The 13299-nt window shown below is 35.7% G+C and overlaps 1 protein-coding gene across 1 annotated transcript; it reads left to right on the top strand.

Moving 5' to 3' along the window:
- The first annotated feature begins 8382 nt into the window (after nucleotides 1–8382).
- On the top strand, nucleotides 8383–10953 carry LOC126974154 (zinc finger protein 239-like). Its single transcript, XM_050821594.1, has one exon. It carries the CDS (start codon nucleotides 8612–8614, stop codon nucleotides 9461–9463), a length of 852 nt encoding a protein of 283 aa, XP_050677551.1. The 5' UTR covers nucleotides 8383–8611; the 3' UTR covers nucleotides 9464–10953.
- The last annotated feature ends 2346 nt before the right edge of the window (nucleotides 10954–13299 follow it).

The raw sequence follows: 13299 nt of genomic DNA, 5'->3' as shown, positions 1-13299 counted from the left end.
TTTGTCACTATTATGCTCTGCCAGATCAAAGGATTCTGAAATTTAACATACATTCAACTATCATATTTGTGTGGCAAATTCCCAATGTGGATCAGCAAAAATATATTGATAATGGCGGTAGCCATTTCAGACTCAGTGGAGCACTTAATTCTAGAAAGTGCTTTTTAGAAAAACTGTAATTGAACAGCTTTTTTGTATGAGACCAAAGTACATATGTTATATTTTCTGAATCATGTAAAATACCCTATTTGATTCTACACAGGCATTATGTGTAAGGTGTAAAAATAAAAATAACAATTCAAGTCAAATGACAAAGTTGACTCTATGTCAAAGATTTTTTCCAATAATTGTCAGTATAAAAACTTACAGAATTATTAAATAAAACCATTTTCTGTTAATATTTGCATTTTATTAATAATAATCTACAATATTTGTGTTGGACTTAGTATTCTGTAGCATGAATTAGGAGGTAAAAAATATTTTTGTTGAGGGATTTTTCATACATGAGTATAATCATTTTTTTTATTGGCTTTACAACTCTTACTCTTGAGTTCTAGCCTTTTTTATGAAGTGAAATTATTATTTATGAAGCCGTCAAGTCTATCCCAGGCTATTTTTTACATTTCATTTTACTGTTTTTTATTTACAATTGACAGTTTTTAGCCTCCCACCGCCATGCCATTGCTTTACCGTTTTAATTACCTGATTTTCCATTTTAGGATAGAGTTTTTGTCGATATTTTCTTGAAAACGGAGCTATGCATTATAATGCATCATGGACTAAAGCGATATCAACTATAAAAAAAATTACCACATAATTCCTAGCACGGGATACTAAGTTTTAACGAATTATTCATTAACATATATTTATAAACGAGAAAATATGTTCGTTTGCTGATCTAAATAATATAATAAATCATAAATACACTATACACATAACTACAAGAGGATCATCAATCTTCGAAGACTAGATAATTGAGAAGGGAGAATGTTGGAAATATCACCTGTTAATTCGGGATCTTTATCTTCGATTTCCACTTTCAACTCCTGTTTGATAAACTGTTTGCTGTCCATCTTACTGTTGATCAGTTCTCAGTTTCGGTTGTTCTATTAAATTGTGAAGCGTAACACTGCCTTCTTAAGTTCTAAATCTATCTATGAAATCAAGTAAAAATATTTATAACCTTAGAATAACCAAACAACCCCATATCTAACCTCAAATCAGGACAGAGTAAAAGTTTTCTATGAATCAGGGTCTTTTTTTTTTAAATACCACTCAGTGTTACCAACAGGCAAAACCAAAATTATCCCAAATCACATACAAATTTTTCATATTTTATCGCTTATTATATTTTTTCAAGTAACACATACATAATATGAAAAAAGTAAGCTTTATTTTTATTTTACATTTTTTGGAAAACTTACAGCTAGGTTAAAAAATATAAGTTACATACATAATTACAGAAGGACAATTAAAAGTTTTCACAGATAGAAATCGATATATGATGTAAGAGTTAAGTGGACAACAAATACGAAAATTATATAAAATGATAAAGACACAAAAATAAATTAACAAAATAACTCAAATTTACAATTACACCTGATTGAAAAAGTTCTCGGTAAGGAGCTGTTTTATCTGCCTAATTGGAGTGGTGAATAAATCCAGGTCTAATATCTTAGACAAGTCGTTGAAAGACCGACCAGCCCGCAGTAGATAACTATTTTGTCTATAATTAGTTCTAGCTCCGGGAACATGCAGGCAGCATGGTCTCCGGAGTGAAGCAAACGGAACCTGAAGACCAATGCGCGCGAGCAGTTCAGGACAGTCGACCGAACCCCTCGCTATATTCATTAAGTAAATGAGATCGGCTATACGTCTCCTCTCTTCCAATGGCAGAATATGGAATTTTTGACAGCGCTGATTGTAGTTCGGAAGATATGCTTTTATTTTAAATTGAAGATGACGCAGAAACCGTTTTTGTAACGCTTCAATACGTCTATTGTATATATTGTAGACGGGGTTCCACACTTGTGAGGCGTATTCTAAGTATAATATTTTTATGGCTTTAATGGATTTAAATTCTGAAGACATACGTAAGATAAAACCTAAGGATTTCGATGCCTTACATATGATCGAGTTAATGTGATCGTCAAAAATTAATTTATTATCAAATACAATTCCTAGGTCGCGACTCGAGTGGACTCTTTTTAGAAACGAATATTTTAATCTATAATTGAATGTGATGGGAGTAGATTTTCTAGTATATGAAGTTATATAACATTTACTAACATTTAAATCTAATTTATTTTCTAAGCAATATATCTAAAGGATTACCTTCTATTTTGAGTACATAAAAAGGAAGAGTGGGAGGTTCCTTTGCACCAGATGCCGGCTAGATTAAGGGTACCACAACGGCGCCTATTTCTGCTGTGAAGAAATAATGTGTAAGCATTACTGTGTTTCAGTGTGAAGGGTGCCCTAACTAGTGAAATTAATGGGCAAATGAGACTTGACAACTTATGTCTCAAGGTGACGAGCGCAATTGTAGTACCGACTTTTGGGTTTTTCAGTAAATCTTGAGCGGCACTGCATTGTAATGGGCAGGGTGTATCAATTACCAATAGCTGAACGTCCTGCTTGGCTCATCCCTTATTTTCATTAGTCACCCGTGTTAGCGTTGTTATCATCTTACGGACATCGGAATGCTTCCACCATAGACAAAATCACCATATCTAAATGCTATCGATTTTGTTGATTGTGTAGTATATAAAATATAGTAGCGGTCATTTTCATATGCTGCGTTATCTTTTGGCTCACATTGTGGACTCTATATTAGGATCTCAAAAATATCGTGAGATTCAATAAATATTCGTATGAAACAGGTAAAGTATCGTGCGATACCCCGTTGTTATTTTTATCCCTTAGGACATAAAACTATCGTATGCGTACGATAATTATCGCATGGTTGGCAAAGCTGACACAACAACTTACTAGTCATAATAAAATATGTGTCGTTTGCGAATGATCGAATCAATAGACCCGGGTCGCTAGACCCGCGTGATCGAACGAGTCGCCGTGGCAAAAACGATTCGTTCTCTCGCAAAAGGTCGATCGTATGATCCACTAATCCTCAATCGTTTAATCGAGCGTTGCGTATCATCCACCCGCGCACCCACGCTAAACGATTGAGCCATTGATTGATTGTAGTTCTATTTTCTAATACAAACAGCAATTAGTGTTAATGTCATTTTTTACAATTATGTCAATATGATCCCAGAAATATACTAATGATAACTGATAAATCGTTGTCATTATTTGTTTTTGGCAAAGTCCAGATTTAATTTAATTCCATCGTAATTATAAAATATGGTTGTATCCACGGTACTTACAAAATACAATACGTGTCATCCTTTTTTTTAGCTTAAATTAAACTATAGAAGGAAGAGGTATGAAAATATAACGGTTACTTAAATCAGACATAGAAGTTATAAAGAAGGTAAAGTGATAAGTAAGTAACGTAAGTTTAATCTATTATATATTTTGTGTAGAAAAATCTGTACTTAGGTATTTCTTTTAACTTTTGCATTCAGCATTATCGAAAGTGCAGAGTTCTTCTTCTATTTAAAACCCTCATAATATTGACTTAAAAAACATTTAATTACAAGCGCTGATGAATCTTGAAATGTAAGTGATAATAACATTCAGGTATGGTATAAAATTTTCTAATTCAATATATTTTTGGTATGTGTTAATATTTTTGCACAGTAACTTAATTTATTTTACTTATTTTAGCGTACCTATTGAAGTTTCCTATGATGGAAACTCATCTGAATGTGACTTCTGAAACTGATGATGCCGAGTCACATAGTTTGGATAGCAGTCATTGGAATCTGACTGAAACTAATACCACTCAAAATATCAACAAAGAGTGCAGAACAATATAACGAAGAAGGAAACGTACTCGCGATTAGTGAATTCTGGCTAGTGACATACTTCTTTAATAACTGGTTAAAGCAGATATAATTATTGTTCAAATAAATGCCGATTGTCTTGTTCGTCAATATTTTCTACAGAATAGAGAACTTTACCAGTGTGAGACTCATTTACACAGAATGCCATGGCTAAATTACGGGTATCACAACGGCGCTTTTTTCTGGTGTGAAGCAGTAATGTGTATGCATTATTGTGTTTCGGTCTGAAAGGCCGTAGCTAGCTAGCAAATTAAACTTAACATATTATGTCTCAAGGTGACAAACGCAATTGTAGTGCGCTCAGAATTTATTTAATATTTCAAGAATCATAAGCGACACGAGAAGCTTCCCGAACAGTGCGGGAAGTTCCTAAAAATATAGTCGTCCCAAATACCACAGTGTCTAAAGACGAAGGTTTTCAACCAGTGTGTGTTGCCAGTGATGACTTTCGGTACGCATACGTGGTCGCCACCTATGGGCCTTTTAAGAAAGCTCATGGTCGCTCAGAGGGCAATGGAGAGGGCTATACTCGCAGTTTCCCTGCGAGATTTAATCAGAAATGAGGAGAATCCCAGGAGTACCAAAGTCACCGACATAGCCCAAATTAATGCGAAACTGAAGTTGCAGTGGGCAGGGCACATAGTTCGACGGATAGATGGCCGTTAGGACAGTAAAGTCCTCGAATGGCGACCATGTACCGGAAGACGCAGTGTTGGTAGGCCCCCCAAAAGATGGACCGACGATCTGGTCAAAATCGCGGAAATACGCTGGATGACTGCGCTGGCAGCGCAAGACCGATCGTCGTGGAAATCTTTGGGGAAGGCCTTTCTCCAACAGTGGACGTCTTCCGGCTGATGATGATGAGTGTATCAATTACCATCAGCTGAATGACTTGCTCGTCTCATCCCTTATTGTCATACAAAAAAGTTAGATAGAAACACGGCTATTTATTTATTCAATGAAGGAAGTGAAATTAGAGTATGCAAACATTTTTTATAAATACTTACGACATTTTACGTAAAATTATAGAATGCAGGCATAACAATGAAGGCCTTCACATTATGAAACAAGATAGATGAGGAAGACACGGCAAATGAATCAGAAATACAACAATCAGTGAAAGATAACAATCATGAAAAGTCATTAAATTGTTAGAGTAATTAAGTACAACAACAAAAAACATTAAGAATATTTCAACTGTTACAAACTAGTACAGTTAAGTACAATAATGCGAGTTCTTTAAAGAAAGCCCTTTATTGCTTTCCTACAAATTTTATTTCTAGCTTGTTTGTTCATTAGTTGGTTAAAACTTAAGAAATTATTCATCAATTTGTTAGATTTTTGAATACCATTTATTTAAATTATAATTTTATTTATTGCTATTCACTGTAAAGTTAAGTGAACCTATGTGCTATTTTTTATTAGGCGTGTTGATATTTTGTTTAGTTCAGCTTTTATGACGCTATTGCACAGCAAAGTTCTACTTTTAATTTAACTTTCTGCGCAACAACGTCATAAATGTAGGTACCGTAATTTAAAAAAAAATGTTGAATTTATCTTACTATTCTATTTCTGTAACAACCTCTATTCTCTTTGGTAGACCCTGATTTTATGTTTTGTTACCAGGTCATAAAATCCCAAAAAAAAAGTATGTTAGTGTTAGAAATATTTTTATTATTTTTTTGATTTCATAGATATTTCATAATTAATTTAGATTTCGTTAGAGTAAAAGTGTTCTGTGATTTAGATCTTAGGAAGGCCGTCACGCAGTGTTACTTCACAAATTAATAGAACAACAGTAAGATGGACAGCAAACAGTTTATCAAACAGGAGTTGAAAGTGGAAATCGAGGATACAGATCCAGAAATAACAGGTGATATTTCCAACACTCTTCCTGCCCAATTATCTAATCTTAAATGATTGATGATCCTCGTTTAGTTACGTGTATACTATAGTGTATTTAATATTTATGGTTAGTTTCCAGTTGGTACTTGTTTTCCAGATCAGTAAACCAAAATATTTTCTCAATCAAAATATACTCAAAAATATGAATAGTTATCGGTTTAAAAATAACAAAAATTTAATAATTTATGCTTGCCTAGTCTAGATATGTATAATGGAAATGGTTTTTGTTTGAGGCTCAATCATGCCTAAACCACTGATCGTATCGATATGAAACTTCAATGCGAACCATTCAATGCGAAATTTATCCTTATTTTTGGAATTCCAACGTTCCTTCATTAATTTATTTCCTATTAAAATTCGCCCAGCGAAGCGGGTGGGAAGGGCTAGATTATAATAAAATGAACACAGAAATGGTCAATGTTAAAATTTTAAAAATCAAGAAAAAATATAAGATAGTTGAGTGTATGTTAAATTTCAGAATCCTATAATCTGGCAGAGTACAATAGTGACAGAGGCATGCAACACGAAGTGTTCATCAAACAGGAATGTAAAGTGGAGATAAATGTGGTAGAACATGAGTTACCAGGTAATGATGTTCAACGGAATATGTTATTTATTTGTTAATACAGGTTTTGTTGTTGTATAATGACAGTTGCTATTTCGTCATTAGAGCCAAACAAGGTGATGATACCTCATCACAACATAGTGTGATAAAAGAATATTACATAAATTATACATCTTATAATATTATTGATCTTATCATTATCTTCGGTTTTCAAGATTCAATGTAACTATTATGGTAAAAGACAAAAATTGTAATTCAGTTTTCCCGGACCGATATGACTTAGGGACCTTCAAGAAAAGAGCATACTCCCACCTTAAAGGCGAGCAACGCATCTCTTACCCTTTCTTATATATAAAAAAAACATAAATTATATATCTTAACATATCATTGATTTTATCGTTATCTTTGGTTTTCAAGATTCAAAGTAACAATTATGGTAAAAGACATAATATATTGTAATTCAGTCACATTTTATTGCTTATAAATTTTCAGTTAAGGCTGAAAACTGGCAGTTGGATACAACAGTACCGAAACAGGAGAACAATGCATTATCAGTCAACCAGACCTGTAGTAATGAGCTAAAAGTGAGATTGGAGGATGGTGAGTATATATATTTTATATTATGCATACTGTGAGACTCATCGGTATAGCATCAAGTATCACTCATAACTTGTTGAGGTATTTAATACACTTATTAGGTTGTTATGGAGAGCCAGACACAACACAATTAAAAAGAAAGTCAACAACTATAAGATAAGAGCATTCTCCTAACTTAAAAGCAGGCAATACATACCTTCACCCTTTTTGTTATGAATGTCCAAATAAACAAATTGAAATGTTTTAAAAATTGGCTCTGTCGTAAATCCTATTACTCCATCTATCTATCTGAGTGATTGGACAGCCTGGGACTAGATTATGATTATTTTATAGCAATAGCAATGACAGTACAGTATACAGTATTGTATATTTTTATTAAAAAGTGTGCAAAAAAGAATGCTGGGAGAGTTTCTTGCATCGCTTCTTCACTCTCAGAGCGCCATTTGTTTCCAAAGCGGTAGTAGTATCTAGTATATTAGAAATGACATAAAAAAGAATTCAATTTTGATAAAAATAAATGTCTTTTTATGTCAGCATGTGAACCTCTTATCTTTTATTGCGAAAAATATCAAATAATATATTGTGATAAACAACATGGCTTTCCAAAATAATAATTCTCCTACTACTGTATTTTACTATAACTAAACTAATAAAATTTTAAACACAAAGAATAATCAATAATTTGTTATTGCAATATAATTTGATATGACTAAAACTACAGTTTGATTCCTAATCTCTTACAAAATCTTGCTCAGAATACTCTGATGATTATGGAGTACGAAATACTGGTAGTTTGGGTCTTTGTATATCAAACTAAATTACAACAATTAATACAAAAAGCATTATTGGATTACACACTGTCCCACTTACCATTGGGAAGCTCCCTTGACCAGGATGCCGGCTAGATTATGGTTAGCTCCTATTTCTGCCATTAAGCAGTAATGTGTAAACATTGTGTTTCGGTCTAAATCTAAGAATAAGTGACATATAAAATCAATTCATTTATTTATTTACTAAAGCCAAATAATACAAAATCGCAACTTATTAATATAATAATTATTTTTTTGGCGTTCACCATTAACTTTTGCCTGTCAATATATTTTTTTTTTCAAAGTGTAACCTCTATTTTCTGGCCTTTCCGTCCATTAAGTAAATATACAAACGCAGAAATGTATCGAAAGTAATTTACAAATTATATGTCAGATCGCTAGGCAGGCTTTTCATTCTACACTTTATTTATCAGCTTGAGGAAGTTAATCATTTCATTGTAAATTGATCACCGTGATGTGAATGCTACTTAAATTCTTGTTATAGTTACATATTTTCATTTTCAAAGAGTAAAAGTCTTAACTAGTAAAATTATGTGGAAAAGAAAAGAATATCACATAATGACCTACCCCATGTGTCAGCTACGGTTGATGGCATAATTCAATTAGCAAACAATTTTTTTACTATCCTCGCTAAAAGAATTTATGTGATGTAAGTGAGAAGAATAGCCAAATATTTTTAATTTAATTTAAGTTGGTTCTTTACAGTTAAACAACTTGAAGCTAGTGATATAGTTTCCAATAACATGCATGCAGAGCCGAACAATTCATGTAAGAAGAGTAAACCTACATTCAAGCAATCAACAGATATGAAGAGAAGTAAAGAAACAATATCACACAAAAAGTCTCATCTGAATCATAATAATGGAGCAACACACAATCAATCTACTGGTTCAAAGGAACATAATACAATTTGTATAAATGAAATGTCTGACTCCAAAAGTCTTAGCGGAAAAATATCTACTCAAAGCAGTGTTTTAAACTCACATAAAAGTGATGAAACAGATGTAAAACATTTTTCATGTAATATTTGTGGTAAGGTTTTCAATACAAATACTAATTTGAAGGTCCACATAAGGAGACATACTGGTGAAAAACCCTATTCATGCAATATTTGTGGCAGGAGTTTCGGTAGATCTTTTCATTTAAAGAACCATATCAGAATACATACCGGTGAAAAACCTTTCTCATGTGATGTTTGTGATAAGAGTTTTAATGCATCATCTACTCTGACAATTCATAAAAGAATACATACTGGTGAAAAGCCTTATTCATGCAACATTTGTGGTAAGAGTTTCAATAGATCCGGCACTTTGCTCTTACATAAACAAATACATACCGGTGAAAAACCTCATTCATGTTATATTTGTGGAAAAAGTTTCAATCAAATTGGTCATTTAAAGGGGCACATTAGTATACATAATGGTGAAAAACCTTTTTCATGCCATATTTGCGGTGAGAGTTTCAATCAATCTGGTAGTTTAAAGTATCACATAAAAAAACATACCGGTGATAAACCTTACTCATGTAGTGTTTGTGGTAAGAGTTTCATTTTAGCTGGTACTTTGAAGAAGCATGAGAAAATCCACACCCGTTAAAAATAGATATCCATGCTACATTTGTGTGCTAAAATTTTATGAAAAAGAAGCTTTCCCTCCATTAGGGTATTTTTCCACAAGATCTGAATGCTCCATTATACATCCTGTACATAATAAAGAGGTTGTGAATAATTATCGGCTAATCTCCACTCTAATTGTTGTCTATGAAATATTAGAAAAAACTATAAATACTAAAGGTAATAATAAAACTCTATGCATATTTCTGGACTTTAAAAGGCTTTTGACACCATTCCTATGCTCATACTTTTGCGTTAAATTGAAAAAATGGGCATAAGATGTAATTAAAATTAATGACTAATTATGTACATTCTATATAATCAGACTCGAAGTGTTTAAATTTACAATGACATTTTTGGTTGTGTTGAATAGTCAAGCATTCCCCAGAGTAGTGTTCTTGGACCCACACTATTGTTATGGATATAAACAACCTTACAAACTTGAAACTAATATTCTATTCTATTCTTTATATTATGGCTTTTGTGGAAAGGTCAACAAAACTGAGCCAATGTCAGGTTGAGGTAGGCTACCAAGTAATGAGTAAAGGTACAGTGTTGAAGAGCATTCCAGTTTTTATGGTTATGATCAGTGTTTATATACAACAATTATTTTATGTTAAATTTGAAAGAAATACACCAGCTATTATTAGTAAAATTACAAAATGACTTTAAAAAAAACACACACAGACATCTTACAATATATAAATATTAATGTATTAAGAATGTTATTTAAAACTTTTTCTTATTTTTCTAATATATTTGTATAAAATATTTACAAATGGTGTAAACGCCAGGGAAAGGACTTAAATGAAGTAGGACTGGGAAATTCAGGAGGTATAAAATTGTATTGGGATCAATGCAATAAAGGACAACTAAAGAATATATGGTCCACATTTCCCTCATCTAGGCCACAATCACACAGAGAGTGATCCACACACAGACATTGAGGGAGATAGTATAAATTTGTGTTGTAAAACACTTGATTGCTAAAAAACCAAAACCTTTTTAAATTTATAAAATTAAAATAAGTGTTAATGGGTGTTTTAATACTTATAAGATAATTTTGGTCACTAATTTGATTTTAGAATAGATAAAAACAAATTATTGTATTAATGTATTGCCTTAGTTTATAGTCACAGTGGACAATCCCGTATACAATATAACGTGTTGAAGATGCTACATGAATTGTTTGTAAGTTTAGTGCACTCAACACAAATATAAAAATTTTGTTAATAATAAGTAGTTTAGGTAATAATAATATTTTGTAAGTTTTCGATAAGTTAATTTCATTTCGTTTTCACAATATGTCAGCATTTATATTCGATGTACAGATAGGTCTTTCCTATTACATGTTCTGCAAACTGAAAACGAAAGACCTTCAACTTGTATGTAACTAGAATAGGCTAAATTGCATTTATAATAATAAATATAAGTAATATGTAACAGCAACTGAATAAAATATGGAAGAAAGAAGGTTCATGTTTTATTATTATTCCTTTATGGAATTTTGCCCTGTACTTTTCCCGGGGCGTAAAAAGAATAGGGGAGTCCCAGGCCCATGGGTGTGGTAAGAGGCGACTAAGGGCTTTTTAGAAGTGGGAGAGTCACGCTGCCGTATTTTGACGTCAGCACAATCGGGCCAGACTCGTCCGGGTTAATTACCACACTCGCACAGAATACCGGCGTGAAGTAGCGGCCTGGTGCCGCTATGTTTCGCATAGGTTAGTGTCGAGGACCGGTGGCCATATCTCGACCTAGCTATACGTCATATTTAACGTACCCCGGGTACAAAATTGAGCACAATTTTTGCCTCATGCCGGGGTATGTGTGTACGTTAGGGAGGATATCTGCTGTCGCCGTCTCGGCAATTTTGAGGGTAGGGACCTGTCCACTCTCTGGCTCCGCGTAGATTTAGAGGACCGCGTCCGCATCTATACGTGTGTCTATAGGTCCCATAGTGGTAACGCAGAAACCGATCATCTCTTTGGCTGCGTTCAAGCGGCAATTGACGACGTGCTTGCACAGATCCCCTCCGCTGAAATGGTAGTCTTGGGTGATTTCAACGGGCACAATGTCGAATGGCTTGGATCACGTACCTCAGACTACGCAGGGCGATCTGTGCATAATTTTGCATTGGCGTATGGTCTGTCCCAATTGGTTGAGTCGCCAACGCGGCTCCCGGATGTGGATAGCCACATGCCGTCCTTATTGGATCTTCTGTTGACTACACATCCCGATGGTTACCAGGTCTTTGTCGACGCCCCTCTCGGAACGTCCGACCATTGCCTGGTCAGGAGTGTAGTGCCTATCCGACGCCAACGTCGCAGACCACCAGCGACCCGCCGCGTTTGGCACTACAAGTCAGCAGATTGGGATGGGATGCGTTCCTTTTTTGCATCCTACCCTTGGGGCAGGGTTTGTTTCCCTTCGGATGATCCTATTGCCTGCGCCGTTGCAGTAGCCGATGTGATACTACAGGGTATGGATATTTTTATACCAAGCTCTGTAGTACCGATCGGTGGCAGATCACAGCCCTGGTTCGATGCGTCAGTTAAAGCAGCATCTGACTGCAAAACACAGGCGTATCGAACTTGGGTTGCGGCGCTGGGCACAAAGGATCCGAACTGCACAATTTTTAAGAGGAAATACAACCGTGCCTCCAGATTTTTAAAGCGGCAAATCGCCCGTGCAAAGTCAAAATCGGCGAGCAGCTTTCCCGTTACCCGACCGGAACACGATTCGCAAAAGTTCTGGTCGTTGTCGAAAGCTGCTCTTGGTAACTTCAGCCAGCCGTCCATGCCGCCGTTGCACATGAGGAATGACACCCTGGCCCATACGGCAAAAGAGAAAGCCGATCTCTTGTGCACTCTTTTCGCCTCCAACTCGACTCTTGACGACAACGGAAAAACACCGCCGACCATCCCGCGGTGTCAGAGCTCTATGCCTGAAGTACAGTTCAGACAGAAAACTGTTAGGCGAGCTCTGTTTTCGTTGGACGTCAGGAAGTCGAGCGGGCCGGATGGCATTTCTCCAATCGTGCTTAGAACGTGTGCCCCTGAGTTGACGCCGGTGCTAACGCGTTTATTCCGGCAACGACCGACAATACGGGTTTCGCCATGGTCGGTCGTTAGGTGATCTTCTGGTATACCTGACACATAGATGGGCTGCGGCCATTGAAAGCAAGGGGGAAAGGCCTGGCAGTTAGCCTGGATATAACGAAGGCCTTTGATCGTGTATGGCACAAGGCGCTCCTCTCCAAACTTCCATCATTTGGGCTTCCCGAGAGCTTGTGCAAGTGGACCTCCAGCTTCCTCACTGGGCGTAGCATACAGGTCGTTGTCGACGGATATTGCTCGAACCCGAAGCCCGTGAATTCTGGAGTGCCTCAAGGCTGTGTGCTGTCTCCCACGCTGTTTCTTCTGCATATCAATGATATGTTGGACACCTCCAACCTGCATTGCTATGCAGACGACAGCACTGGTGATGCCATATACACGGGCCATGCAGGTCTCTCTCGGGAAATCGTCGACCAGTGCCGGGAGAAACTTGTGTCTTCTACCGAGTCCTCTCTTGAGAAGGTCGCGAAATGGGGAAAATTGAACCTTATCCAATTTAACCCCCAGAAGACTCAAGTTTGCGCGTTTACCACTAAAAAAACCCCATTTGTCGTATCACCGCTCTTCGACAACACTTCCCTCAAAGCCTCGCCTAGTATCGGAATACTGGGTCTCGAAATCTCAAGCGATTGCCAATTTCGGGGTCATCTGGAAGGCAAAGCCAAATTGGCTTCAAAGAAACTGGGCGTCATTAATAGAGCAC

Source organism: Leptidea sinapis, chromosome 2 (assembly GCF_905404315.1).
Source record: "Leptidea sinapis chromosome 2, ilLepSina1.1, whole genome shotgun sequence".
NCBI classification, from domain to species: Eukaryota; Metazoa; Arthropoda; class Insecta; order Lepidoptera; family Pieridae; genus Leptidea; species Leptidea sinapis.
The sequence above is the reverse complement of the archived record's forward strand: the minus strand, read 5'-3'. Positions and strand labels throughout refer to the sequence as shown.

Excerpts from the sequence above, each read along its gene's own strand:
- LOC126974154 (XM_050821594.1), top strand. The coding sequence starts at position 8,612 with ATGCATGCAGAGCCGAACAATTCATGTAAGAAGAGTAAACCTACATTC.